The sequence below is a fragment of the Portunus trituberculatus genome, chromosome 42 (genome assembly GCF_017591435.1).
Source record: "Portunus trituberculatus isolate SZX2019 chromosome 42, ASM1759143v1, whole genome shotgun sequence".
Classification (NCBI taxonomy): domain Eukaryota; kingdom Metazoa; phylum Arthropoda; class Malacostraca; order Decapoda; family Portunidae; genus Portunus; species Portunus trituberculatus.
The window spans coordinates 2,475,001-2,502,500 of NC_059296.1; the positions used below are offsets into that span (position 1 = coordinate 2,475,001).

The 27,500-nt window shown below is 45.6% G+C and overlaps 1 protein-coding gene across 8 annotated transcripts in view; it reads right to left on the reverse strand.

The window, feature by feature from the left end:
• LOC123517782 (heterogeneous nuclear ribonucleoprotein K-like) overlaps positions 1–27,500 on the reverse strand; it is a 172,971-nt gene that overhangs the window by 46,486 nt on the left and 98,985 nt on the right. The window contains exon 1 of one of the 8 annotated variants that reach the window (XM_045278237.1): positions 20,510–21,726. The exons of 4 other annotated variants lie outside the window; for them this stretch is intronic. In XM_045278237.1, coding sequence (XP_045134172.1) covers positions 20,510–21,236 — 727 coding nt within the window. In that variant the 5' untranslated portion in view covers positions 21,237–21,726. Of the gene's footprint in view, positions 1–19,918; positions 20,128–20,509; positions 21,728–27,500 lie in introns of those variants that run through there. 3 more of the 8 variants (XM_045278238.1, XM_045278242.1, XM_045278239.1) reach the window with 3 other exon arrangements.

The window sequence follows — 27,500 nt, forward strand, 5'->3', positions numbered from 1 at the left end:
ATAAGCAAATGGGCCGCCCGCCCGAGAGCCGTCTTTGTTGTCATTCGGTAACCATGGTAACCTAGTTGGGCTTGAGCCGACCAGCACCAAACTCCTCGACGCGAAGCAGGACACGACCCTACACATATTCCCGCCGCCCTGACCCGTGACCCGCACCCAACACAATGGTGCCTTATGAGTAAATCGAGTAAATCAAGGCGCATAGAGGACGTCCCCTGCGGTCACAACATACACCCTCACACACCTGACGCCTCGCATTACTATAACAACAACAACACAACAAATGCGGTAGTCCTCCTGCCTCGCCCGACTTTCCCCTCCCTCGGGCCTTGCACCAATGTCCCCAGCCACAACATCCCGACAGTGCCAAACTTTCTGTGCCTGCCGCCTCCCCACTCCCTCCCTCCCTCCCCAGCCCATAGAGCGTCCCTTCGCTCTCCTCCCTTCCATTCCCACGTTAAACAGGGAGACGGGACAGGGCGTGGGATGAGGGTGATGACCTCTGGAGAGGGAGAGGGGGAGAGGAAGGGAGGAAGGAGAGGGAGAGATTGGCATATCGTATTTTCCGGCTTCCCTTAACATGAATAATATAATGAACGTGAAAAAAAAGTGTCACGATACCACCACCACCACCACACACCACAAGTGAAGGAAACATTGCCAGGAATAGGTCAAGTTGGCGGGAGTGGCGGCGATGGCATTGTAAAACTTGAGGAAGGGTTCTGAAGAAAGCGCATTTTTAGCTCCAGTGTTTAGAGGCTGTCTGGATGTTAGTGTATGAAGGAGGGGAGTTACTTTAAAAGAGTGAAAGAAGAAGGAACGAAGGAAGTAGGCTGAAGTTTAACATGTAACACGAGAAGTCATGAACAAAAGAGAAGCTGCAAGAAGCCATTAGATCTATACAAACACCGCATAGGAAAACAAATACAGTAAAACAGACAAAGAACGTAACCAAGAGCTTAAAAAAAATAAAAAAAAAGACTTAAAACATAAAAAACAGGAGAAAACCCAGAATAACATACGAGAAACAGGAAGAACCTAAACACTTTACACTAAACACTACAGGAGAGACAGTGAGAAACCAACACAGCTACACAAAATAAAGACGAAAACCAGACAACAAAATAAACAAAACGATAATATGAAAACACTCAGAATATACAAAAAACAACAATACAACATATTTACACAAAACAGTACACAGAGAAGCATAACACCAGATAACAAGAGCACAAAAGACTAGTTGACCTATACGCCACGCAGCTCCAGAAGGTTAGCGCTCCCTGGCCGCACTGCAATCACCAACCCTAGTGCAGCGCCAGTCCAAGGGCACCGGCTGGCTATCTACGAGTATACGCCGCCCTCTACACCAGGACCAATGACCAGGGGCGCAATGAAAGGCTCTCCTGCTCTCCATTGTCAAGTGATGCACAGGACGAGAGAGAGAGAGAGAGAGAGAGAGAGAGAGAGAGAGAGAGAGAGAGAGAGAGAGAGAGAGAGAGAGAGAGAGAGAGAGAGAGAGAGAGAGAGAGAGAAAATGAAATATAATAGATAAAGCGATTGAAAACTTGTAGTGTGTGTGGGAAAGGGAAGGATTAAATGACGAGAAAGAAGTGAGGAAGGAGGAAGGAAGGGAAAGGAAGGGAGGAGAGAGAGGGAAGTGGAAAACGGGAAGGAGGAAGGAGTGAATATTGGTATGAAGAAGAAGAAGAAGAAGAATATAAAACTGACAAAGAAAAAGATCACAACTACAGCCACAAACAAGAACAACAAGAACAACAACAACAACAACAACCAACCAACCAACCAACCAACCAACCCCAAAAATAAATACGTAAACAAATGAAAAACAAAGAAAAACAAAAGCAAAAACACTGGAAGACAGGACCGGAGACAGATAGACAGACAGACAGGTAATGAGGAAGACATTCAAGACAACACAAACAGACGGCTGTGATGACCAATTGGCTTAGAAAGGAATGACAGAACATAAAGCAAAGCAAGTCAGCGGGCGGGCGGGCGGGCGGGCAGGAGGGCGGACGGACGGTATCAAGATATTGACGTATGGAAGGTTTGCTAGAGTCGGTATATACCAGGTAGCCAGCCAGTACACCTCACGCCAAGCCCCCATTACTCTTAGCCACCCCGCTCCCCAATCACACACACACACACACACACACACACACACACACACACGCCTTTCCCTCCACCCTCTTGCATTAACTACGGACCGGCCACTGCATGAACGCAAGCACACACGGGCGCACGCACGCACGCACGCACACACACACACACACACACACACACACACACACACACACGACTAACACATAAAAACGAATTACTGTACAAAACTGGTACGTAGTGTGTGTGTGTGTGTGTGTGTGTGTGTGTGTGTGTGTGTGTGTGTGTGTGTGTGAGGGTGCGGTTGAGGTGGCGGAAGTGGTCAAGGAGGGGTGAGGGGTGAAGGAGGGGGTGAGGTGTGAGGAGGGAAGGAGGGAATGAGGGGGTAAAGGGTGAGGAGGGGGTAAGGGGTGAGGGGTGATTGGGGGAGGAGGGGTGAGGTGAATTGTTAAGGGACGGCGGCGGGATGTGAATAAAGCTTGTGACGACGGTGGACAGGAAGACAGAACCGTGTGTGTGTGTGTGTGTGTGTGTGTGTGTGTGTGTGTGTGTGTGTGTGTGTGTGTGTGTGTGTGTGTGTGTGTGTGTGTTGCAAGGGACGTGGGGTGGGGTGAAGAATATGCAGTGTGGGCGAGCGTCAAGAATTAAGGAGAAGAAGGAGGAGGAGGAGGAGGAGGAGGCATTAATGGCGGCGGTGGTGGCATTGTTGATAGAAACAGTAGAGTATGAGAAAGAAACAGGAGGAGGAGGAGGAATCTGAATAGGAAGATATAGAACACCAACAGAAAGAGGGAAAAAGAAGATAAAACACACACGAACAAGAAAAAAGAAGGAAAACTAGAGTGAAGAAAAAAAAAAAAGCAAGGCAGACAGGAACAAAGAAAGAGAAAGAGAGAAAGAAATAAAAAAAAAAAGAGGTTAAGGAGAAAGAGACTAGGAAAGAGGGCCAGAAAGAGGGAGGGACAAGAGCTTTACAGGGACAGAAGGGGAAAGGAGGTGAGGGGAAGGAGAAAGGGGTGGGAGAGGGGGAGTGAATAGTGTGGGAGGGGGAGGAGGGGGAAGCCAATTCTAGGAAAGGAATGTAGACTTACCAAGTGCGTCATGTTCTTGGTGTAGCCTCGAGTCGATAGGAGTGTGTGTGTGTGTGTGTGTGTGTGTGTGTGTGTGTGTGTGTGTGTGTGTGTGTGTGTGTGTGTGTGTGTGTGCGTGTGTGGTAGGTAGGTAGGAAGAAAATTAACCGTACAAGTGAAGAAAGAGGAAAAAAAAACAGAAAAGGATACAATAGACGAATAAAGAAGAAGAAGAAGGAGTAAAATATAAGGGAAACAAGAAGTAGACGAGTACACAAGAGGAAAATAGATAAAATAAATGCAGTAGACGAGTGAAGAAGGAAATACGTGATAGAGAAACAAGTATAATGCAGAAAAAAAAAGAAAAATATACAACATACAAGTGAAGGAAAGAAATAAAAGTGAGAACAGATAAAAGGAAATGGATGAAATGTAGGATAACTGAAGACAGGAAAGGAAATAAGAGAAGTAGAAATAAAAAAGTAGATAGAAAACGATGATGATGATGATGATGATGATGATGATGATGGTGGAGGTAATGGAGGTAGTAATGGTAATGTAATAGATAAATAAACAGATAAATATATACCAGAAGGAAGGTAACACTGCGGCAAACCGATAAATACACGAGAACAACGCTAGTCACGTCTAAACAAAAATAATGGGGGAGGCAGTGTTGGGGGAGAGGGGGGGAAGTGAGTGGGGCAAGATAGCGGCGGGGAAAGTAAGTAGTAGTGGTAATGAAAGCGAAAGAAAAGGATGATGAAGTAATAAGAGTAGATACATAGAAGGAGAATGGCGAGGAATATAAAGAAGCAAGGAAATAAAAGAAAAGAAGAAAGAATTAAGGAAGTAAAAAAAAAAAAAAAAAGGAAAGCAACGAAATATAACGAAGGAGAAAAAGTAACCAAATATAAACAAGATCAAATCAGAAAACAAAAAAATTAATATGCAAAAAAACAAAAACAAAAAAAATGGTTCAAATCACAGAAAACGATGAACACAAATGAAACAAAGCAGCAAAGAAATTTAAGAAAGAAGGAAGGAAGGAAGGAAGGAAGGGAAGGAAATGACTAGAAAAGAATGTAAAGGAAAGGAAACAACGAAAGGAGATGAAGGAAGGAAAAGGAAGGGAAAGGAAGGGAGACAAAAGAAAACGAAAAGAACGGAAGGGAAGAAAAGAAGGAAGAAAATGGAAAGAATGAAAGATGAAGGAAGGGAAAGGAAGGAGAGAAAAGAAAACGAAAGGAACGGGAGGGAGGGAAGGAAGGAAGGAAGGAAGGAAGGAAGGAAGGAAGGAAGGAGAGTAGCACGGAAACATGTAAAGCCTAGGTAGTGAGGTCGCCACAGGTAATTAGGATCATTACAAGCCCTGCTCCATCACGTTACAGCAGGTGATGTGTGGCGGGCCAAGAGCTACTCCACCACCATCACCTGCCCTGTACTCGACCCACTCAACCCTTCCTTCCTTTTCCTCCTCCTCCTCCTCCTCCTCCTCCTCCTTTTGACCCTCTCAACCTTCCTCTTCCTCCCTTTTTTTTCACGTCCTTAACTTTTCTCCTCATCGTTCTTTTTTAAAATTTTTCTTTCCTAAACAACTTGCTTTTTCTACCTCTTTCGGGGATTACAACTTATTTCTTATTACTACTGATACTGATACTGCTGTTGCTGCTACGATTATTACTGCTGCTGGTGCTGGTGCTGCTGCTGATGCTGCTACTACTACTACTACTATCCTATTGCAACAAACAATATAATCAACTATTACTACTACTATTACTTTTACCGCCGCTATTGTTACTTCTACTATTACTATAACGCTCACTGCATATTTCTCTCTCTCTCTCTCTCTCTCTCTCTCTCTCTCTCTCTCTCTCTCTCTCATAACTAACACGAGCCATCGCCTGTCACTCCAAGCACTAAACAAGGCTGGCAGAGGGAGAGGGAGAGAGAGAAAGAGACGAGAGGAACAGACTAAGAGAGTGGGGGAGGAACTCAGGGAGGTAAGGTGGACCAGAGTGGTGTCCCGAAGTCCCTGCCAACGCCACTCGCTGATCGATGGGGCGCTTCAGTCACACGTCCTCGCCCGCACATATTTTAAAAGAAGCAGTCAGTCTGACAGCTGCCTAAACTTCCTATGTGACGGTGTGTGTATGTTAAACGTTTACTATTGCTATTGTATGTGAAGGGGGAGATTCTCTCTCTCTCTCTCTCTCTCTCTCTCTCTCTCTCTCTCTCTCTCTCTCTCTCTCTCTCTCTCGTGCTTACGAATCCATGACCACCAGCCAGTACAGACGTCGATATAAATTATAATATTAATAAACCACGACTTTCCTATCGATTACACCAACGGCCTGTGTGTGTGTGTGTGTGTGTGTGTGTGTGTGTGTGTGTGTGTGTGTGTGTGTGTGTGTGTGTGTGTGTGTGTGTGTGTGTGTGTGTGTGTGTGTGTGTGTGTGTGTGTGTGTGTGTGTGTGTGCGTGTAAAATATTTATGACTACAACTCGTATTAATGTCAAAAAGTAGTAGTAGTAGTAGTAGTAGTAGTAGTAGTAGTAGTAGTAGTAGTAGTAGTAGTAACAATATAACTCACTTCTACCATCACATTTTGCATCTTCCCATATCTTGCTCAATACTTACTCAAGATATGCTAGAAATCCATCAGTTTTCACGTTTTCAGTAGGACACTCAGCAAATTAAAGGACAAAAAGGCTGGGGACACAAAAAAGACAGCAGGAGTGAACTTTGGACAGAGAGGAACATACTCGTACATAACAGTGGGAGTGTATGTGTGAGCTACCTGACTTCTGCTCGAGACCCCACAAAGCAGTACAGGTAATGATGGTACAATACACCCAGCCCGCCTGCCAGCCCCATGCAGCTTCCCTTGCACCGCTCACTAACACACCCCATATTGAGTCCACCTGGCCGGAAACGATTAGTACAACTCTTCCGGTCTCCAAAGCCCCTCACTTCCCACACCCACACCCACACACACACACACACCATATGCAATAGCGTTCCTCTTTTAAAAATCTCTTTGTTATACGAATTCTTTCCTCCAGCTCCTACTTCTTTCATTATTTCCTTCACAGTTCGTGCTACTCCACCCTTGCCGCCGCCGCCGCCTCCTCTTCCTCCTCCTGACAAGCAACATACCTTTCCTACTCTAAAATCTCTTTGTTACAGGTATTCTTTTCTGCATTAACTCCTTTTTTTTCTCTCTCTCTTTCTATCATACAGTAGTTCGTGCAGTTCCCAACCTTTCCCCTCACACAGAAACCTCAGACACCCACCCAACCCCTGCTTACCTATCCCTCTATCCCTCCACCCACATTTCCCTCCCCAACAGCCCCCGTGCCCCGCCCTCCAGTTAATAGCCGCGTCTGGGGTAACGTGAGGGGTAAGAGCCACACCTCACACCTGGCGCCACACCTGTGCACCCTCTGAAAAACCTGGTGGCGGGGACGCGATGTTACTTTCATACCTGCCGCATTTAACTGGTATGGTAGTGTACTGTAACTCATGCCGCGGTGTTGTCAGGAGTGTAATGTCTTGTCCTACATTCTTTTCATGTGAATTCTAGGTAGTGGACAAGAGGTAAGTAGGAATGGTCGTGAAAAGTTTATAGAGGGAAGTAAGAGACGGTGTACACGTATTACAGTGTGAATAGGGTAAGACGGAAATTACAGGAGAGAGAGAGAGAGAGAGAGAGAGAGAGAGAGAGAGAGAGAGAGAGAGAGAGAGAGAGAGAGAGAGAGAGAGAGAGAGAGAGAGAGAGAGAGAGAGAGAGAGAGAGAGAGAGAGAGAGAGAGAGAGAGAAAGCCTACCGTAGTTTCCAGGACTAAGCTAACAATAGTACATGAATGAATAAGTAGATGCATAATTAAATAGATAACTACCCTAACACTACAGAGGGAATACGAGCAGGTAACACAGAGGGTGGATGGAGTAAGACTAACGTTACAGAAGAAAGGATACAGAAAAATAAAAATAAAAATAAAGGATGCAGAAAAAAAAATGGAGCAGTAGGAAAGATTATACATTCACTGGAAAAAAAAAAAATGGAGAAAAGAAACAAACAGAATTTTCTATCACGAGGGATCGAAGCAACACACACACACACACACACACACACACACACACACACACACACACACACACTGGCAGGAGGAATGCAATAAAACTACAGTAAAAAAAGGAATAGGTAATGAAAGCTGATGAAAAAATATAAAAAAATAGTCAAATTTAATAAGTTTCAGAAAAGGAGTGAAGGAAAATGGAAGAACAAGATTTACAAAAGATACTTAGAGAAAGAACTTTATTTTCGTACGTCGTTTAAAATTTTGAGAGTATATACGACAAACTTAAAGAGGTGAAGTGTCCTGCCCTCTGTTATGGTCCCTCCCACACAACACCCAAGGCTCACATACATACTGCCATATCTAGACACCAATGATGATGATGATGATGATGGGAGAAGATATGAATGTAGTGGAGTGTGTATAGGCGTGGGTCTGTAAGGGTCTATGTTGAAGTATGAGTGAGGGGAGGGGGAGTGAAGAAACATGGGTATCTATTGGAAAGGGTGAGTGTATTGAGTGCGTTAAGTGAGGCAGTATAAGGGTGAGGGCGTGGGTGTAGCAAGTGTATGGGTTGAGAACGTGGAAGAAACATAAGTACCTATTAAGTAAGGGTGAGTTTATTGAGCGACGGTGCTTAGTGAGGCAGTGTATGGGTGAGAGCGTGTGCGGGGCAAGTGTATGGGGTGAGGGTGTGGGGTGGGTGTAGCGTGGGTGTGTATAGGTGAGGGGGTTCGCTGGAGGACAATGGATGCCTAAGCCCTGAGTATAATGAAATATTGACTCCTTATTGACGGAGAGTTGTTGACCACTAACAACACAATCAATGGCTGCCTGCTGTGTGTGTGTGTGTGTGTGTGTGTGTGTGTGTGTGTGTGTGTGTGTGTGTGTGTGTGTGTGTGTGTGTGTGTGTAACTGCCACGCGCTTACTAATCCAACGCCAGCCAACACCCATTACTTGGTACACACCACAAGCACACGCACACGCACACACACGAACGCACATAAGTTACACCCTGCCGTGCCAACTGAGCCAGAACCAACTTGAAACTCACACACACACACACACACACACACACACAACTATTACTACTACTACTACTATTATTTTATGAGTGTTCTACTTACACACACACACACACACACACACACACACACACACACACACACACACACACACACACAATTTACGTGTTTAGAGCAGGGTGTGTCCGTGTATGCAAGTAGTATGTATGTATGTATGTATGTATGTATGTATGTATGTATGATGGTGGTGGTGGTTGTTGAGGTAATAAGCATTAGTTGACGCGTCCAGTACGTGTCTTCGTGGCTCATTAGGTGTGTTTGTCTAAGTAATTGCTGCTTCCAATGACTCGATGCCACTCACGGAAGAAATTGTAGTCGTTACCTGTTCAATCACCTATCCACTTATTCATTCATGTATTGTTAGTTCAGTGCTGTAAAGTGTATGGTAGGAGACCCCCCACCTCTCCCTCTCTCTCAGGTGTGCACAAGTGGGGTTTACCTGCCTCCCCCTGTTCAACCAAGCCCCACTCCACACCAATTTTGATCACGAACCCTTCTCACTGCCCCCCCCCTTCAAACACACACACACACACACACACACACACACACACACACACACACACACACACACACACACACACACACACACACACACACAGCAGCTTAATCAGTGTCTTGAACAACTAACCCTTCATTTTTCTTGCTACTCATATACATTTATTTTTTTGTTTACTTAATGATTTTGAAGAGACAAAACTGAAGGCCCTGATTTTATCCCCTCACCTCTCTCTCTCTCTCTCTCTCTCTCCCTGCTATTACCTCCACCCATGTTGATTTCACCTAATTGATTTAAGTTTTACCGCTGCGAGAGAGAGAGAGAGAGAGAGAGAGAGAGAGAGAGAGAGAGAGAGAGAGAGAGAGAGAATGTATAGGGAGGAGGCACACGGACCACTAAGACAACCCAATTTACCAAAAGACTAATGCTCTCGATTTCACTGTTAATCTACTACATTAGTGGGGCGGCGCTGCAGGAGGAGGAGGAGGAGGAGGAGGAGGAGGAGGAGGAGGAGGAGGCGACACCATGAAGTAGACACACACATAAAGGGAACTGACAATCGTATGCTCCCTCCTTCCTTAGTCCCCCGCCCCAGTGCTTCCTAACCCTCTCTTTCTCCCTTCTCCCTTCCCCCTCTTTCCTGGTTCTCCGTCTCCCCCTGCCAGGCAACGACCCCCGCCCCTTCCAGCCCTTCCAGCCCTCCGTGAGCCGTCCCGACCCTCTTCTCTAAGGGCCCCTGGCGAGTTCGATCTCCAATACTACTGCGTCACGCTCGGCCCTACTGTGTGTGTGTGTGTGTGTGTGTGTGTGTGTGTGTGTGTATGGATACGGCATATGTTGTTTATTACTGGTATGTTTTTAATACACCTGAGAGACCTGAGAGAGAGAGAGAGATTACTGAGAGAGAGAGAGAGAGAGAGAGAGAGAGAGAGAGAGAGAGAGAGAGAGAGAGAGAGAGAGAGAGAGAGAGAGAGAGAGAGAGAGAGAGAGACCTTCAATATTGTGTAAAAAGTAATGGTGTTTTAGGAACGACAGTCATGGTGGTGGTGGTGGTGGCGGCGGCGGAGGCGGCTGTCCAGTGGTGTAGCTTCCACAGGTAAATCCATAACCCACTCCCCCATCCCCCTCCTCCCCCCACCACCATCGTGACCCACTCAGCACGCAAACCCCAACTCACGCACGCCACCCACCCTCCTTCACCACCATCACCATCACTCGCTCACCATTACCAACATTTATAGTCACCATCACTAGCACTAAGACTCATCATCACTGTCAAAGCCACTTCTCACCATCACAACCATCCAGACTCGTTGGCTATCACTATCACCATCATTATGTCATTATCGTCACCATACTAGTAATTATTTTGTTTAACATATAATTATCTGGGTTCGGTTAGGTTAGGTTCACTGCTGTCACTATTATAACATCTCCAGTCACCATTACTATTACCACTACCAACGGAACCACTACTGCCATTATTGTAACTATTACCACTACCGCCACGCCACTACTTCACGTGACTACCACAATCAGTTAACATTCCTCATCACCACCACCACCACCACAATCGCCACTGCTATTCCTGCATTCACCACCACTACCGCTACTATAACAACTACCACTAAAACTACAGTCTATATTACTTCCTTTTACATACCAACCTTAATGAACACTTAGCATGGGCACCAGTAACTCCTTCAATACTGGGACTCTTTTTCACCATGAGTTTTAGGTACGACTAGACGATTTTAGTGACATTAGGAAGGGTCTATGGAGGTCAAAAGGTTAATGCCCACAGTCTTCTCTATTTTTAATCTCTACATAAGTTTCTGAAATTGTATAAAATCACCAAATAAGCATAATGGATATGGAAACGTGTCATGGTACTGAAGGGGTTAACACCATCACCCCCTGTAAGTCACCGTCACCACTACTCATTCAATACAGTCATCAATAAGTCATCTGCTACATCGCCATCACCACAATTCATTTACTTCCCATGCATTCATCACCAGTTACTTCAAATTATCACCACAGTCACCACACACTCGGGAGTTCCCTGTTTCCATACCTCCCACTCACCACACTGACGAAACAAACCTGAACTTTTCACCACTCATTATTTTTTTGAGTGCAATTACAATCATGCGTGCCTCACTTTCTAATTACAATTCCAATTATAATTACTTGGTGGCGACATTAAGATACTTTTTTTTTCAATTGTTTTTTTCCCTTTTAATTTTTTCTCTTCAAAATTTTCCCCTTCGATTGTTCTCTTCTTTCCCTGCATTTAAAAAGAGGGAGTTTGTTTTGACAGTAATTTTTTCCCCTTCAATTGTTCTCTTCTTTCCCTGCATTTAAAAAGATGGAGTGTTTTGGTACAGCTATACTTATTTTCCTTTGCTTCTATGTTGCTAATAATAGTGAGATTGAGTAACTATCTCAGTGGCCTTTGAAAACATTCATGAAAGGTCAACGTGTTTAATGCTCGTATTCTCAAACTTTTCTGTGCTTCCCCTCCACTGTTTCAAAAAGGCTTTATTCAAATTTTCACAAGTTTCTTTTATTTCTTTTTTTTTTTATGGTTCTAGAGGCAGAGTGACAAGAATTTTATATTAACACGTTTTTTTTTTGTGTGTTTTATGGTTCCAGTGTAGTGACAAGATTTTTATATTTACGTTTTTTTTTTTTTTGGTTCAAGAGGCAGAGTGACTAAGATTTTACATTAACACAAGATTTTTCTATGGTGTTAGGTTAGGTTTTTTTTTCATGGTTCTAGAGGCAGAGTGACAAGATCTTTACATTATCAATTAGGGAAACGCACTGGAAAACCCCGCTAATCATCTCTGTGGCCTTGGGAAATAGTCGTGATTAGCGAGCAAAGCGTTTCTGAATACGGACTTACGATTCTGAGCCTACGATGATGATGATGATGATGATGATGACTGTCTAGAAGGGAAGCTCTGACACATGACCGTAACGAATAATGATGATATGGAATGTTCTAGTATATGACCTCATCCATGACCTAGCCTTGCCTTGCCTGGACTTAAGGTGAGGTGAACACAGCCCCCACCCCCCCACCACCATCCTCACCACGATGCTTAGATGTGGTGACGGTCAGGATGGCGTGACTCAGCCTCACCACACCCAGGGATAATTCACTCTCTCTCTCTCTCTCTCTCTCTCTCTCTCTCTCTCTCTCTCTCTCTCTCAGTATACATCATATTGGAAAAAGAATCGAGCAGGTGATACAATTACACTCAAATTACTTTTCATTATTCATATTCAATTATAATTACTCATCACAGTGTAATTCATCACAACTAGGTCAATCATAATTAGTAATCGATCCGTGTCTGCTTATAAACCACCATCACCACCACCACGACAACCAACACCACCACATGAAGAAAGGAGAAGAGAAGAGAAGAGAAGAGAAGAGAAGGTGAAGTCCTAATCTCTAACCATTATTTTTTTTCTCTTATTAAAACTATTCTTTTAATTTTTCTGTTCAGTAAATCAAAAGAACTTTATTCAACCACGAATGATAAAAATCTTAAACTAGAATGACGAAAACGCATTTGAAAACCCTAATAAATTGCCTCAAGAGCGTGTTTTAAGTCAAAGAGAAGACGCTGGAACTCTTATAAGTTAAAATCCATTATTTCCATCAAGAAGAAAGAAGAAAGAAGAAAAAAGAAAGAAGAAGAAGAAGAAGCAGAGGAGGAGGAGGAGGAGGAGGAGTCAGTAAAGCAGTCAAGTGGCGTTCGGGGCAACAGTTCCTAAGGAGATTTGTATTTGTCATCACGAGACCACCACCACCACCACCACCACCGATCGGCTCCCAGCACCCCACCCCGCCCAGCCAAGGAGTGGGAACCGTGCACGTGTCGCCAAGGACGTACTGTGCCCCGGTGCATCTTTATGGGTACACATCATGGCAATCCCTCCCCATGCAGCGGGTACTCGTGGCTTCAAGTGGCTATTTGAGCCGCTCACTGCACGACTCACGATATATAATGGAAAGCAGAGGGACGCCGTGTGTGTGTGGGGGGGGGGGTGATGAGTAAATGAATGCTTCGGTGTCTTTCTCTAAGTTTGCAATGTTGGTTTGTCTTATTATGAATCAATTTTTCTTGTGTGTGTGTGTGTGTGTGTGTGTGTGTAAATAAAAAGGCTGCTTGAACGGCTTTTTTCCTAGTTTCTTTCTATTACGTCCGTTAACAGGTTGATTTTAAAGGTTGTGCATCTATTTATTCATTATTTTCACATATATATTACCACTACTCTTTTCAAAGCTACAGAGATGATAAGGAAGCGTTCTAAGACTATTTCTCCTTTTAATTAACGTGGACATATATTTTTTTAATCAATCCATCACCACAACTGCATAAACATCCTTAATAAAACACAAGGGAAGTCACTTCAACTACAGCATTTTGAAAGAAGTGAAGGTGTAGCGTACAAGTGTTTCAGAAAATGGACCTTAACCACCACACACATTCCCTATACCTCCCCCTATACACCACATGTTTTGCCCTCCCCACCCACTCATCAATACCCTCGCTATCGTATTCCTCGTTCTCATTTTACATATATGAGGGAAAATGATCCACCACACTCCCTTCCCTATTCGGCATTCCTACCTGCTGATACCTGGAAATAACGTATTCAGCCTAATTCAAGCAGCTCTCGCCAGGAGGGACCCAGTGAAAGGCTAGCAAGGGAGGCGCAGTGGTGGCCCAATCGCGGCTCTGATAAGGCGGACACTGATAAGGGAGAGAGTAAGGGAAGAGAGTCTGTGATAACGCTATGCTGTGAGGCTGATGGTGGAGGGAGAGAGAGCGAGTGCGGGAGGAAAAGAGGGAGATACGGAAGGAGGAAAAGACGGAGAGAGGATGGGTGGGAAAGGAGTAAAGGTGAGGAAGAGATGGAGAATGAATAAAGGGAAGGAGAGAAATTGTCAATGTCGTTTAATTAGTAACAATTTGGAAGGAGTAACTGCTTCAACACTTTAATGGGTGATATGAGAAGCACCAGTAAGAATTTTCAGCTGATAAGGAAAGCTGCACGTGAACATACTATGGGTAACACGTGACCTTACCTACACACACACACACACACACACTGAACACCTTGGTAAGAAAGACAACTATTTCTTTTGAAGGATCTACAATAATGGCCAGAGAGAGAGAGAGAGAGAGAGAGAGAGAGAGAGAGAGAGAGAGAGAGAGAGAGAGAGAGAGAGAGAGAGAGAGTTAAGTTTGAGGCGTCCAGAAAAAAAATACGTCTCGTCTTCAGAAGCAGCTCAAGTCACAGGCAGGTGGTGGAAAGGGATAGAGGCCAGTACAGGTCGCCCCCCCACAGTGTCACGGCGCCCTACTCTGCGTGATACGATCTTTAATCTACATAACGAGGCGCGTAACAAAGGAAGACGCCGGTACCATGTTACGTTTACCTCCTCCGGCTTTTTGCTCTTGTTCTTTATTGTATTCTAGTTGTAAGATTGTTGTTTATGCTACTGGATCGTGTTTGGTGGAAGAAGAAGAAGAAGAAGAAGAAGAAGAAGAAGAAGAAGAAGCAGAAGCAGAAGAAGAAGAAGAAGAAGAAGAAGCAGCAGAAGCAGAAGAAGCAGAAGAAGAAGAAGCAGAAGAAGCAGAAGCAGAAGTAGAAATAGTAGTAGAAGTAGTATCAATCACTATACCCATCAATACCAAGGACGCAACTAACACAACACAAAACAGTATCTAACCACAACACAGAGACAGCAACTCAATCTAGTACTTTTAAATCTCAATCACGTCTATTTCTTAACCTCAACAGCCACCCTAACGCCTAAGCCTCGCTGGGCAAGCCACAGAGAAATATGGCAACCTCTTCCTGATGACCTCGCCGGCGGACCTAGGCAAGTGTCTCCTCGGGGTCTGTCAGTGCCACCACGCCTCATGACCTAAATTATTCATCCCCTTCGTATCGACTCTGGTGCACGTATTCTCTGGCCCCACCGCACCTGCCTACCTTCATTTCTCGCTCTACCTTCCTGTTTTAACTGCTACTCCTGGTATGGCTCTTGTTACGGGAGAATATGAGGAGTTACAAAAAAACCATCAAACCTATACGAATTTGATAAAGAGAAGTTTTAACCTACGAACTTAATAACGTAAAAAGTTTTAACCAGGCATCAAACCGATACGTAGCAGTTTTTGTTGAAAATATACGAACATATATACATATTTTTTTCACCTCGATAAACCATACTTATCTATTTCAAGCTAAGGAAGGAAGGAAAGCTACGGGAGTTCATTCATCCTACACGTGGCAGTTCCTGAATAAAACATGCACATCTATCTATTTCCACCCTAGAAAGTAAGGGACGGTACGTACATGAAGCCATCACTCCCAACACGCGACAGTCCGTAATAAAACATGCCTGTACCAATTCTCCACGCTAGACGGTTTCAATAATAAACTCAAACCATATACCAAGAAAGTTCATCTCCATTACTCATTTTAAAAGAAGTGGTTTGTTGAAATTATATACTCAACTTGCACTACGCGACTCGGTTAAGCTCAAGGGAAAAAGAGACACGAGAGTTGATGGATTGGCGCTCTCTCTCTCTCTACTTCCGTCTCTCCGCCACAGCAGTCTGTCATCACAACTGTTTAGGTCCGTGTGTTTATCATCATAACAACCCCTGCACACCACACCACCACCTTCACCTCCTGCCGTCTGTTTGACACCGCTACACGTCTGGTAGTGGTGGTGTAGTAGTAGTAGTAGTAGTAGTAGTAGTAGTAGTAGTAGTAGTAGTAGTAGTAGTAGTAGTAGTAGAAAATATATCAGTTTAACCCAAATCAAATCTTAAAAAGAACCTGCACAGTAAATAATCTATTCAATACAACACACACACACACACACACACACACACACACACACACACACACACACACACACAGACCCCAACATGAAGGCAGCACAGCATTTGAATACGTAGATGAGAGGCAGGACATGATCTGAAAATTAATCACATCATTCACATTACCAACACGAGGCAAAGCTTCCGCTGTTTGGAGCCGCGTAGGAAAGACACGCCACTGTACTGGAGAAAACACGTACCAGCGGCTAATGAGGAACCTTGTGAGGCGAGTCTTTGCTGGTACGAACGGCCCCATATACCCAACGTTCGGAACATTCAATAAGACAAGGAGACAAAGAGGTTAAATAACAGATAAAGGATAACGCACTTTGGTTCAAATAATGTAATAAGGTAAATGTTTTATGTCCACGAATCGAACAGGGATTAACATAAGGGCACAAACTGCTTAACGTAGTGTATTTTATGATGGATCCTTTTCGAAACGGATAAATCTCTGCAACCACAAATCGACAATGAATTATATCTATTCAAAAAAGGTGAAACTGCTTCCCATCTTTCATACACTAGGACTTCACTTGTGGTCTCTTTCCTTGTATAGAGATATTAGAATCTCAAATAGGGTTAATCTTCTTTTTTTTTTTTTTACCAGGAGTTTGGGTACGATTAGACGGTTTTACTTACATTAGAAAGCGTTTATGGAGGTCAGAAGATTAATGGCCAAAATCTTCACAATTATACTCCACAACATAAGTTTCTGAAGCTGTATAAAATTGGCAAAATAGTAAGCAGAATTAATATGAAAACGCATCATAGCACTGAAGGGGTCAAATCGAGGTCATCCTTTCGAGACGCGGGGTAGGAAGAGTTCCCCAAAGTTTGAGGGTGATTTTTTTCCGAATCATCTTATACACGACAATCTCCTCCTGCATTGAACGTAAGTATAACACAGAGGAGGAAATGAAAGTCTGCACCAATGTAACACTCGCAGGCGGCGGGTCAAGAGGCCACGGTGAAAAACAAGCCAGCAGACACGAATGGAGAAAAAATGTATCGGGTCAAAACACACGTCTCTAACTAGCGCTATTGACTTGAGGAAGCAGTTACCGAAGGAAAAGTGTGTGTGTGTGTGTGTGTGTGTGTGTGTGTGTGTGTGTGTGTGTGTGTGTGTGTGTGTGTGTGTGTGTGTGTGTGTGTGTGTGTGTGTGTGTGTGTGGGATAAACAAATTTGAGGAAGCGTGATAGGTGGAAACATACATACATACATACATACATACATACACACACACACAGAAAACGCTACACGGTTGGTATATACAGTTTACACGTTACTTGTTACGTAACTGACTGACTGACTAGCAGGCTGGCTGACTGACTGGCTTAATGCAGACTAACAGGCTTAACAGTCAATCTACACCGCTGATACGACCACGAGCTGTAAACAAAGCTCTCCTAAACCATAAGCCATAAGCACGCGCGCACACACACACACACACACACACACACACTAACACACGAACACACGACACTGAGAGAGACACTAAGAGAGAGAGAGAGAGAGAGAGAGAGAGAGAGAGAGAGAGAGAGAGAGAGAGAGAGAGAGAGAGAGAGAGAGCGCCCTTCCGTCCTATACAAAATCGACTCAAATAGGTCGTGTTTTTCCATCCATCCTACCACCACCGCATTCCACGCTGCCCCCTACCAACCCCACCCGACCAATAACTTCCTCCCCACGTGGGCGCCTGCTAGCCTCGCATGACAGCCGGCAGGAGGTCGTGCATGAACCCTGCGGAAGCCCCCATATTGATTCATGCACGTCACCCCCATTACTGGAACCGTTTCCCCCTCCGTCCTCACCCCTCACACCCAACACCCCCAACAGACTTTCACTTCCCAGATTCCTCAAAAAATAAAACCCGGAATATCTCTCCAGTTTTCCTTCTGCTCAAAATTCCCATGGCGATTAATTTACTGAAGAATATTAATAGTTTGGTTAAGGTGTAGGTTTGGTCTGTGGCGTGGTAGGACAGGGGAGGTAAGGAGCAAAACATGACAGGTGAGTGTGTGTGTGTGTGTGTGTGCCTGTGTGGTGCATTTCACTCCACCAAGCCATCACTTGGAATAGTTACCCCCGAATCTTATCCACTGCTACCATTTTCTCTCTTTCCCTTCCGCCGCTGCCGCCTGACACAGAAAACGTCCCGATACCTGGTTTTTTTCCCACCTTTTCTTGAGTTGGCCTTCAATATATCGCGGTAAGTCGCTACGTGAGGGGTCCTGGCGTAGTGACCCATGCATTATGTCTTATAGAAGGTTCCTGTGTTAACAGATCTTTCCTTGTACTTCTATTAGCATCCTGAGGTCAACGATGCTATTAGTGACCCGAATATTATTGTTATCAAAACGGTTATCGTCCTTTTGGCTTCTTTAACCCCTCTACTGCTGGGACTCATTTTTCACCAGGAGTTTTGGGTGTGATTAGACGATTTTATTCACATTAGGAAGGGTTTATGGAGTTCAGAAGATTAATGGCCAGTCTTTACTATTTTCATCCCCACAAGTTTCTAAAGTTGTATAAAATCACCAAATAGTAACGAGAATATATAAACACGTCATAGTATTTAAAAGGTTAAAAGCTAGAAATATCACTGTCGTTCAGTCCCCCCTTGCCTTATTCTCTAGTGTGGTCTGGGGAGTATTGTGGGTCTGACTTGCATAATAACATAACTGGTTCTATCTTCTGTTCACCTTCACGGATCAGGATTGTGTTTGTGGTGACTAGTGAACTAAGTGACGGTGCATGCTGATAGTGATATGAGAAACCACAGGACCATTGCCTCTACCACAATGCAATCACACACACACACACACACACACACACACACACACGTTACGTAGTTGGCACATCGAATTTAAACGTTGGTTGTTATGTGACTGACTGACTAAATGACTGGCTGATTGACTGGGTAACTTCACGACGTCGACTAATTGGCTTAACTGGCATAGCAATCTCTATCAAGCTTCACAATACACGATATGCCGCTGGAGGAAACTTGCATCACAGCTCAAGGTGAAGGAAAACCAACACATCGCACATCACTGAGGAAATCAAATAGGTGTATGGGAGAAAATAACCGCAACATTTTTTTCAACGTGTACAGAGTCTACGTGTGCTTTCAGTAATGCAGCCACCCGTCTTCCATCGCTCCCTCTCCTCCCCACAATCTATAAACTGTCAGCCTACGCGCAAAACCATATTTAGGATATAAACTTTAACTGCAGTATGAAAAAAAAATAAATAAAAACAATGCAGAGAAAAATAACTAATTTGTTTATCTCAAGCACATGCCAAAGCGAAGGCACAGCTGGCTGCTTTCTAAACCCAACTCAAGTTTAGTCTGGCAGTGATTGGAGTCCTGAGAATCAAACAACCAACACCTGCACTTGTCTGACCTCCGCTCCCTTGTGAGTGAATGTTAAGAGCAATACCTGAGGCTGACAAATGCAATCTATTGGTCTTTACTCAAAAATAATGTCAGGATAATCCGTCACGACCCTCTCCACCCTGCCCTGTGTTGCTGTTCGCTTCCCACCCCTCACCCCGGCTATTTGTAAAGGTCATCTGATATATTGGGTTCTCACGAGTGTTTTTCTATTAATGGTGCAATATTTCTTACGCTACAAATGATCCAAATATAATCATGAAAGCAACACTAGAGCCTTCGATAACTTTCACTAAAACCTGTCAGAACTAGTTGAGATTAGGTACCGACAGACAGGAGGAGAAAGCGGTGCATAGAGACGAAGGTTGCAAACTGACAGTCACTCACACACTCCCCTCCCTTCCCTCTCCCCACCTGTATCATTTGTAATTATTTTCTTTATTATCCTACAACACCAAGGAAAACAAGCTGACACGTTCGCACCTGCACCTGATCCTGAAGCACCTTCCCCGGACACCAAGAATCACTGGACTGGGAGGATACGATACTTGGAAGTAACGGATCACAGCAAAGAGTTGAATGTAAAGGGAAAACTCTGAATGATGTTGAAGTGAAGGCGGCCTGGTTACTTAACAAAACATGGTATCTTTTATATGTTCTGAATACAACAGCTGGTGGTGTGACAGGGTTGGATGATCATAAAGATTGACAAAGGAAGCCCTAAATTTCCTACCGTCGGCGGACACTGCAAAACCAAGGCTCAGCTACGTGGCTCGCCCCTCGGCAAGCTGGACGACCCACCAGGGACTACCGGAAATCCTGGAGCGCCACTCTCTACTCACTGGATTTAAAAAAAGAGTGTGGCCACAAAAACTACCAAGGCGAGGCACTACAATGGCTATGTTCCATTCATTGTTACCAGCACGTTATCAGTACACAAGGCACAGCTCGATACCTGTAAAGTAGACGTAACTCATGTAGATGCCTGCAAAAGAAAGAGGAAGTGAGATGGGCGGAGGGTTGATGGAGGAGTGGCGGGGCAGGGACGAGGAGGGATGGACAGAGCTGCTCTTCCAGAGAGTAGTCAGAAGTGTCTGTCAGATGAAGCTGTGTGCAAAACAGTATCTTCACAATGTTCACAGGGGCAGGCAAAGGGGGCCTCCTGGGAGAAGGGCGACTCGTGGGTAGCAGCGATGAAGAGCAGTTCCACTGAATGACTAACGGAATAATCACGGAGAAGCAACAAAGCTGAATGGAACATAGCTGTAAGGGAGTGGACAGGGGAGGACGGGAGGAGAGCAGTGCTGGTCCTGGCAAGACTGACCTGAGGGTGACGGAGAGTCAAGGTAAGCGGTGGTGCTGGTGGTAGTGGCGGGGGCTGATTTGGAGGCAAAATCAGTGTTGGAGAGGGAGGTCATGACTGTGTTGGGATAGAAAGGTGTTGCTACTGCTGCACATGTAGTGGTGGTGGTGGTGGCTGACGTGACAGCGAAGGAGTGGTACGGACAAGACGGGAGTGGCGAGGAGGAGCTGGAACAGTTACTGCTGGGCGAGGCACTACAGGTGCAGTACTGGGCAGGACTGGTGTCGCAGGACTGGACAGGATGGCTGAAGGGAGTTAGGTGTGAAGGAGGCGGGTAAGGAAAATTGGCAGAAGACGGAGGAGGCAGGCTGAGGGTGGTGGCGGGACCGCCGAGCCCTGTAGCGGAAACAGCTACGTCCGTCTTGTTGAAGATCGCCGCGGCACGTAACTGCAGCGCCAGCGTGCGGTCCTCCTCAGATTGGGTGGAGGAGGCGCAGGTAGGCGAGACAGAGGCGAGGGTTGGTGTCGGTGAGTGATGGTAGTGGTGCGAGCCCCGGCCACACGAGGTACAAGAGATGCAGGCCGTGCAGGAGTCGTGCCGAGCTGGACACGATGGGGGCGGGGGCACCGTAAACATCAAGGATTCTACGGACGATGAGGCCACGGCGGAGGGTCCAGAGGTGGCAGAGAACTGTGTTCCGTACACCTGTGTGGAGGCAGGACCTGCCGAAGTATAGTTCCCGTACATGGCAGAGACGCTCTTGATGAAGCACCAGACACTACTGTTCCCTCCCGAAGCCTCCACCAGCAGGTTGCTCCTTATACGGGTCACTGACACACCGCGACGCTGAACAAACGGCCAATATCGCTCACAAATTAGCCCCCTCAGCTCCAGCGGGAGGCACACAGGGTGTGAAGAGACTCACATAGGCACAAGACAGGTGGTTGCCTGCAACTACCCATTCACATTCACGGTCACTACACAATACTAAGCATCAGACATGTTGCTGATGCTCCGAACAGAGACCCCCGCGGCGAAGCTATGTCATCGTTGGCCGCCTGTGGGAACCCACGTCACTGCACAGCACAGCAGGTCAGCAGCCCTCACTGCACACCAAGTGCCTGTCAGGGGAGATGGGCGTCAGACCTGTGGCCTCGTGCCGCTGTGTAGTGCCTAAGAAACAACAGCGGCACTGAAGTGTGCGTGCTGGCGCCTGGGAAGGACGTCAAGCCCGATGGAAGGTTTGGTAAGGCACTGATGCAGAGCAGACGTGCCCCACCTCTCTTGTAGCCCCGCCCCGCCCCTGCCTTGCCCTGCCCGATACCACCACCTCAAAAATTCTATACTGAGCTTCCTACCCACCCACTGGCGGCGCGCCACCACACCTTCCCACCCCCCCAAGCAGCCATAACCATCACCTCCAATGCTATCTAGTCGCCAGGTAGCGCGCCCATCAACCACCCCCCAGCCGTGACTCATTACACCTAAGCTTCTCATCCTCGCGCCTCGACTCGCTATGCCATTTGGAATGCTGCAAAAAATGTTGAATATAGCATCAACAACCTAGACGAGTTCCCCGAGCCCAGCCTGACGCCACGGAGCATCCCATCGCTTCACGCGTCATCGACCCTGGCCTGATAAGCCTCCCGTCTCTCTCTCTCTCTCTCGTGTGTGTGTGTGTGTGTGTGTGTGTGTGTGTGTGTGTGTGTGTGTGTGTGTGTGTGTGTGTGTGTGTGTGTGTGTGTGTGTGTGTGTGTGTGTGTGTGTGCGCGCGCGCATATCAACAAGGGTCAAACGTAATAACAATAAAAAGCCCACGAGCGCTCAGGAGGCACGTGCTGCACGCCTCCTGTTGGGCGTTGCAAGTTGTGTGTCTCGAGGGTGCCACAACTCGCCTGCCATCACATGTAGAGGCGGGTTTCCGATAGTATAGCTGGACTGTCAATTACGTTCCAAGCAAGAAAAAAAATCAAGGTGAGTTTAAATCCTGTCACCGCTGACTGTGGCTGCAGAGCGCAGGGTAAGAACTGGGCAGCACGCTCGTCCCCTCCGTGACTCACCACAGAAAATACATAAATAAACAGGTATAAGTAAATAAACGAATATTGTGCTGATGGAGTTGGGGGAAAGGGTCGCGAGTGTGCCGCTGGCCATGTGCGGGCCAGCCACGGTCAACATTCACAGGCCGTAACTCAGTCCACAGAGTCAAGAGTCTACAAACTTTCATTACCTCGGGCTTTGGATGAACTCGCGGACAAGCACGTGAAAAATCATCAGGCAGGTCTAGGAAAAGAAAACGAGGAAGCGGCGCGGCGCGTCCCAAAAGCCAGAGACCAACTGATCTACATGGATGAAAAATTCGCTAAGACGTTCCACCGCACGGCGTCCTGTCACCCTGCCATCACAGCCTCACTCACTCACTCACTCACTCTCTCTCGCTTGTCAAAACTTTTCTGGCCGCGCTTAAAAGTATCTCTTGGCGCGAGAGCAAATGCACTAACACAATTCTGATAATTATATAAACAAATATTTATAACGTCTCTCTCTCTCTCTCTCTCTCTCTCTCTCTCTCTCTCTCTCTCTCTCGCACGGTCGCCATGACTAATAAGCAGCACGAGCGGCACGGCTGCGCTATATTTAGGAAGCCACTGCCGCCCTCCCGCCGCCTCCCACGCCACCACCAGTACCCAAGTCCTCCTCCATCCACACACCCACGTCCACCCTGGTCCACCTGTGAGAAATCGGTGCGCGCCACCAGCAGCACAGGCTCCCAAGGACAAGATGGAACACCCCTGCGTCACACTGACCTTGGCCTCCCCGGCGTGAGCAGTAAGTAGCAGCGGCGGCGGTGGGGCGGCAGCCGAGCCTGACACTCCTGCCTTCACGACTAACTCCCTGGCGCCGCGTCCGCCTCACCCACTCACTGCCTCACTCTTGTCCCTCCTCACTCCCGTACTTGTCAGGCTAAATATGTGAACTATTGTCATAAATGTCTATCTTCTACCCTCATAGCCCGCCCCGTCACCCTGCTGAAGTGGAGGGAGACGCCAGCTGGAGGTTGTGGTGGTGGTGGTGGCGCATCGCTCACAGGTGTTACTCGTAGCTGCCTCATGACTTTCCACCGGAAATTATCTTATGTCTTTAGCGGCGAATAAGGTTAAAACATACGTGTGTGTGTGTGTGTGTGTGTGTGTGTGTGTGTGTGTGTGTGTGTGTGTGTGTGTGTGTGTGTGTGTGTCCAATACCCCCCACCACCACCTAAACTCTATCTCTCAGCACGCGCGCCCCGCTGTGCTGACGGGTTGGGGAGCTGCTTATCATCCGCAACAGCCACCAGGTAAACGAAGATGACGTCACATCCTCGCAGGTAAACAAACAAGCCTTCCTGCCCCGCCAAACCACCACACCACACCACACCACACCCAGGATTTGGAGGCGGAAAAAAAAAAAAAAGAGGGTGAAGGACGACATACAGACACACACTCACCTGCCTTCACCTCCCTCCCAACACACCAAAGAGAACTCCAGCCGAAACGCGCGAGTGTTATAGCCAAAGTGTGCAGTGTACGTGCTAATGTCCGAAGGAAGGCAGTAAAAGGAAGACAGCAAGGAGGGAATGTACGGAAATAAGTATAAACCGCTACTTTATCCTAACCACCAGAGCCGCTACCAGTCATTCCCCTCTCCACATATGTAACACACCACGCCACGCCACGCCACACCACGCCTGCACTTCCCCCACTCTTCAACCACATGTGCACCAAGCTAACACGACCTCAGTGAATGACAAGAACTCAGCCACATCCACTCATACGCTTGGGAGGATTAACTGTAATAACTGCATTGAAGGACGAGGAAGAGGAGAGTGGGTACACGTGCCAAAGTGAGGTATGTCAACAAAACAAAGAGGTATCAACAATGGCCAGTGCTGTGCCAGACGAGCAAAGAATTGATGGCACAGACGAGAGACAACGACGAAGACCACCACCACACTACCACTACCACCACCACCACCACCACCACCACCACCACCACCACCAACAACAACAATGCCATTTTCAAACGTTCATGAGAGAGAGAGAGAGAGAGAGAGAGAGAGAGAGAGAGAGAGAGAGAGAGAGAGAGAGAGAGAGAGAGAGAGAGAGAGAGAGAGAGAGAGAGAGAGTTAAAGATGAGCAAGGGGAATGAGAAAAAATAAGAAATGAGGGAACGGTTCAGCTTTGGAGGAGGAGGAGGAGGAGGAAACTGAGACAAGGGAGCAGGAAAAGTAAACACGGCTAGTAAACACACACCACTCAGAACGTTCCCCAGCAGGAGGAGATGCAGGAGTTACTGGTCTTGCCTCTTCTTTCATTACCCCCTCTCTCTCTCTCTCTCTCTCTCTAGACAGTGTGCTCGTGCCTGAGTGAGTGTTTATGCACTAATATCAGCCAGACAAGAGTGTAATGGTGCATTTAAGAGCTTCAAGGAGCGGCAGGAGTGGGAGGAGTAAGCGGGAGGAACACACACCACGAGACAACTACTCCAACACCACCACCACCACCTCCTCCTCTAGTGGGAAGATTATTACCACAGAGAGAGAGAGAGAGAGTTCAGGGGGTATGGGAGGAGGAGTCATGTCTCACTCTTGGAGGAAAAATGTAGCATATGTAGTTGGCTGGCTGGTGTGATGGATGACTTGGCTCCAAATGCGGGGTGTCGGTACAACTTGCGTCATCGTTCCTCTCTCTCTCTCTCTCTCTCTCTCTCTCTCTCTCAAACACACGAGATGCTCACGAAAAAAAAAGCGTAAGTGGAGCATAACGCAATTAATCAAGTCAGGTTCAGAGTTTAAACCCTCCATGATCCTTTTTTTCAACTTTTTTTTTACCACTTTCTTTATTTAGGGAAACCATTAACTAACCTTCTTACTGATGGACGATATTTTTTTCTTTTTATATAAACACACCGGTGTATATACTAAAACGTACATGTACACACACACACACACACACACACACACACACACACACACACACACACACACACACACACACACACACACACACATTTCCTCGCTCCGAAAAACGCAAACTTGGAGCAAAACGCAATTAATCAAGTCACGTTCAGACTTTCTACCTTCTTTTTCCTTCTTTTTTTTCCTTAACCTCACCGGGAAATCATTAACTTAACCTTTTACTGATAAGACTACGGGTATTCATTTCCCCATATGTAGTGCTGCCACTTACTATTTGAACGTTGACGCATCTACTACATACACTCTTTAAATACTTGTGTAGCGAAGGAAGGGACAAAAAAAAAATAAATAAATAAATAAACCTGATCTCTCGTTCGTGTGTGTTCATAATTTTCCTAATATTATTGTATTAACTAATATGAACTTTGTAGTGACCATAAATTAATGTTCAAAAATAGTGAATGTCAGTTCGTGTGTGTTCATAATTTTCCTAAGATTATTGTACTAAATAATGTGAACTTTCCCGTGACTATAAATTTATGTTGAAATATCATGAATGTCTCCGGGCAGTGGTATATCAGTGAAGCAGCTTAGATTGATTTACATGCTGTCTGTGAATCTTTACTCTAGTTCACCCCCTACCAGTACTATCTTCTCACGTCTCTACCTTCTGTATCAGTTCATCACATACATAAAAGTGGCAAGTGGTGGTGAAGAGGCTTAGACTGACTTACATGCTGTCTGTCAATCTTTACTCTAGTTCACCCCCTACCAGTACTATCTTCTCACGTCTCTACCTTCTGTATCAGTTCATCACATACTAAAAAGTGGCAAGTGGTGGACAAGATCAAGAACACTTACCGCACTATATAAAACAAGTGTGTATAAACTTCAAGTACAATCTTCGGGTTAAAAATGGTAGGGGGAAAATAAATAATTGAAACCAGTTAATGGCTAAAGTAACACCAAAATGTACTGAGCCATAAGGTGAGGCCAATAATCCCTACGACGTTGCCATGTACCACTAGTTCCTTCAAAGACAACAGAGTAACAGTTCTTCACCTAACGAGGAACTGTTACGGTTTTCTTTGAAGTAGTGAGTACTGAAATAAAGCACTGTGTAGTTGGAACCATTAAGGGATCAATACTAAAACACTAATCTTCAGACAGCTTGGTTAGGTAAGGTTCGGAATAAAACAGCTCATTTAAATTCACTCCGATTCTCTTTGTGGATAACGATTTAACCCGTTCAGTACCGTGACGCGTTTTTCTATTCAGTGGTGATTTTATACAGCTTTACTAACTTATGTAGAAGGCTAAAATAGTGAAGACTTTGGCTATTAATCTTCTGAATTCCATAGAAACTTCATAGTGTCAATAAAATCGTCTAAACTCACCTGAAACTCAAATTAAAAGTACGTCCCAGTACTGAAGGGGTTAAAATAAAGAATACTGTGGCCATTAATCATCTGACCTCCATAGACCCTTCGTAACGTCAATAAAATCGTCTAATCACACAAAAACTCAAGGTAGAAATGCGTCCCAGTACTGAAGGGGATAAAAAAGGCATCACATTTTACAGAGATAAAATTAGTCTGGAAAATGAACAGGTAGGGGTTATTTCCATTACCGTCCCATTATGTGCATGTGATCTTAATTCCGCTGCGTAAAAGTGCCGAGGGTTACTCTGTGTAATAACGTAACAAGCGCATCGTCTCATTAGCAGTCAAAGGGTTAAAATGGATGGCGAATTTATGCGCTCTCTCGCTCTCTCTCTCTCTCACAACGTACGGACCAACCAGCCACGTGCACGAATAGATACTTTCCTTCTTCAGACTGAGAATGTTGACCTCTGCCTTGGTGTCATCGTGGTCGTGATAACAGTACAGGATGAAGCAGGAAAACTTTATTCCTCTAACATTTCAAGCAAGAGAGAACGTCAGTTATAATCTTCGTTGTTATGTTAGAGATTCAAAGTTTTCGTACTACAATCTGTGCATTATCACCAACACAAACTAAACACACAACTTGTTCTATCAATGTGTATGTTTTCT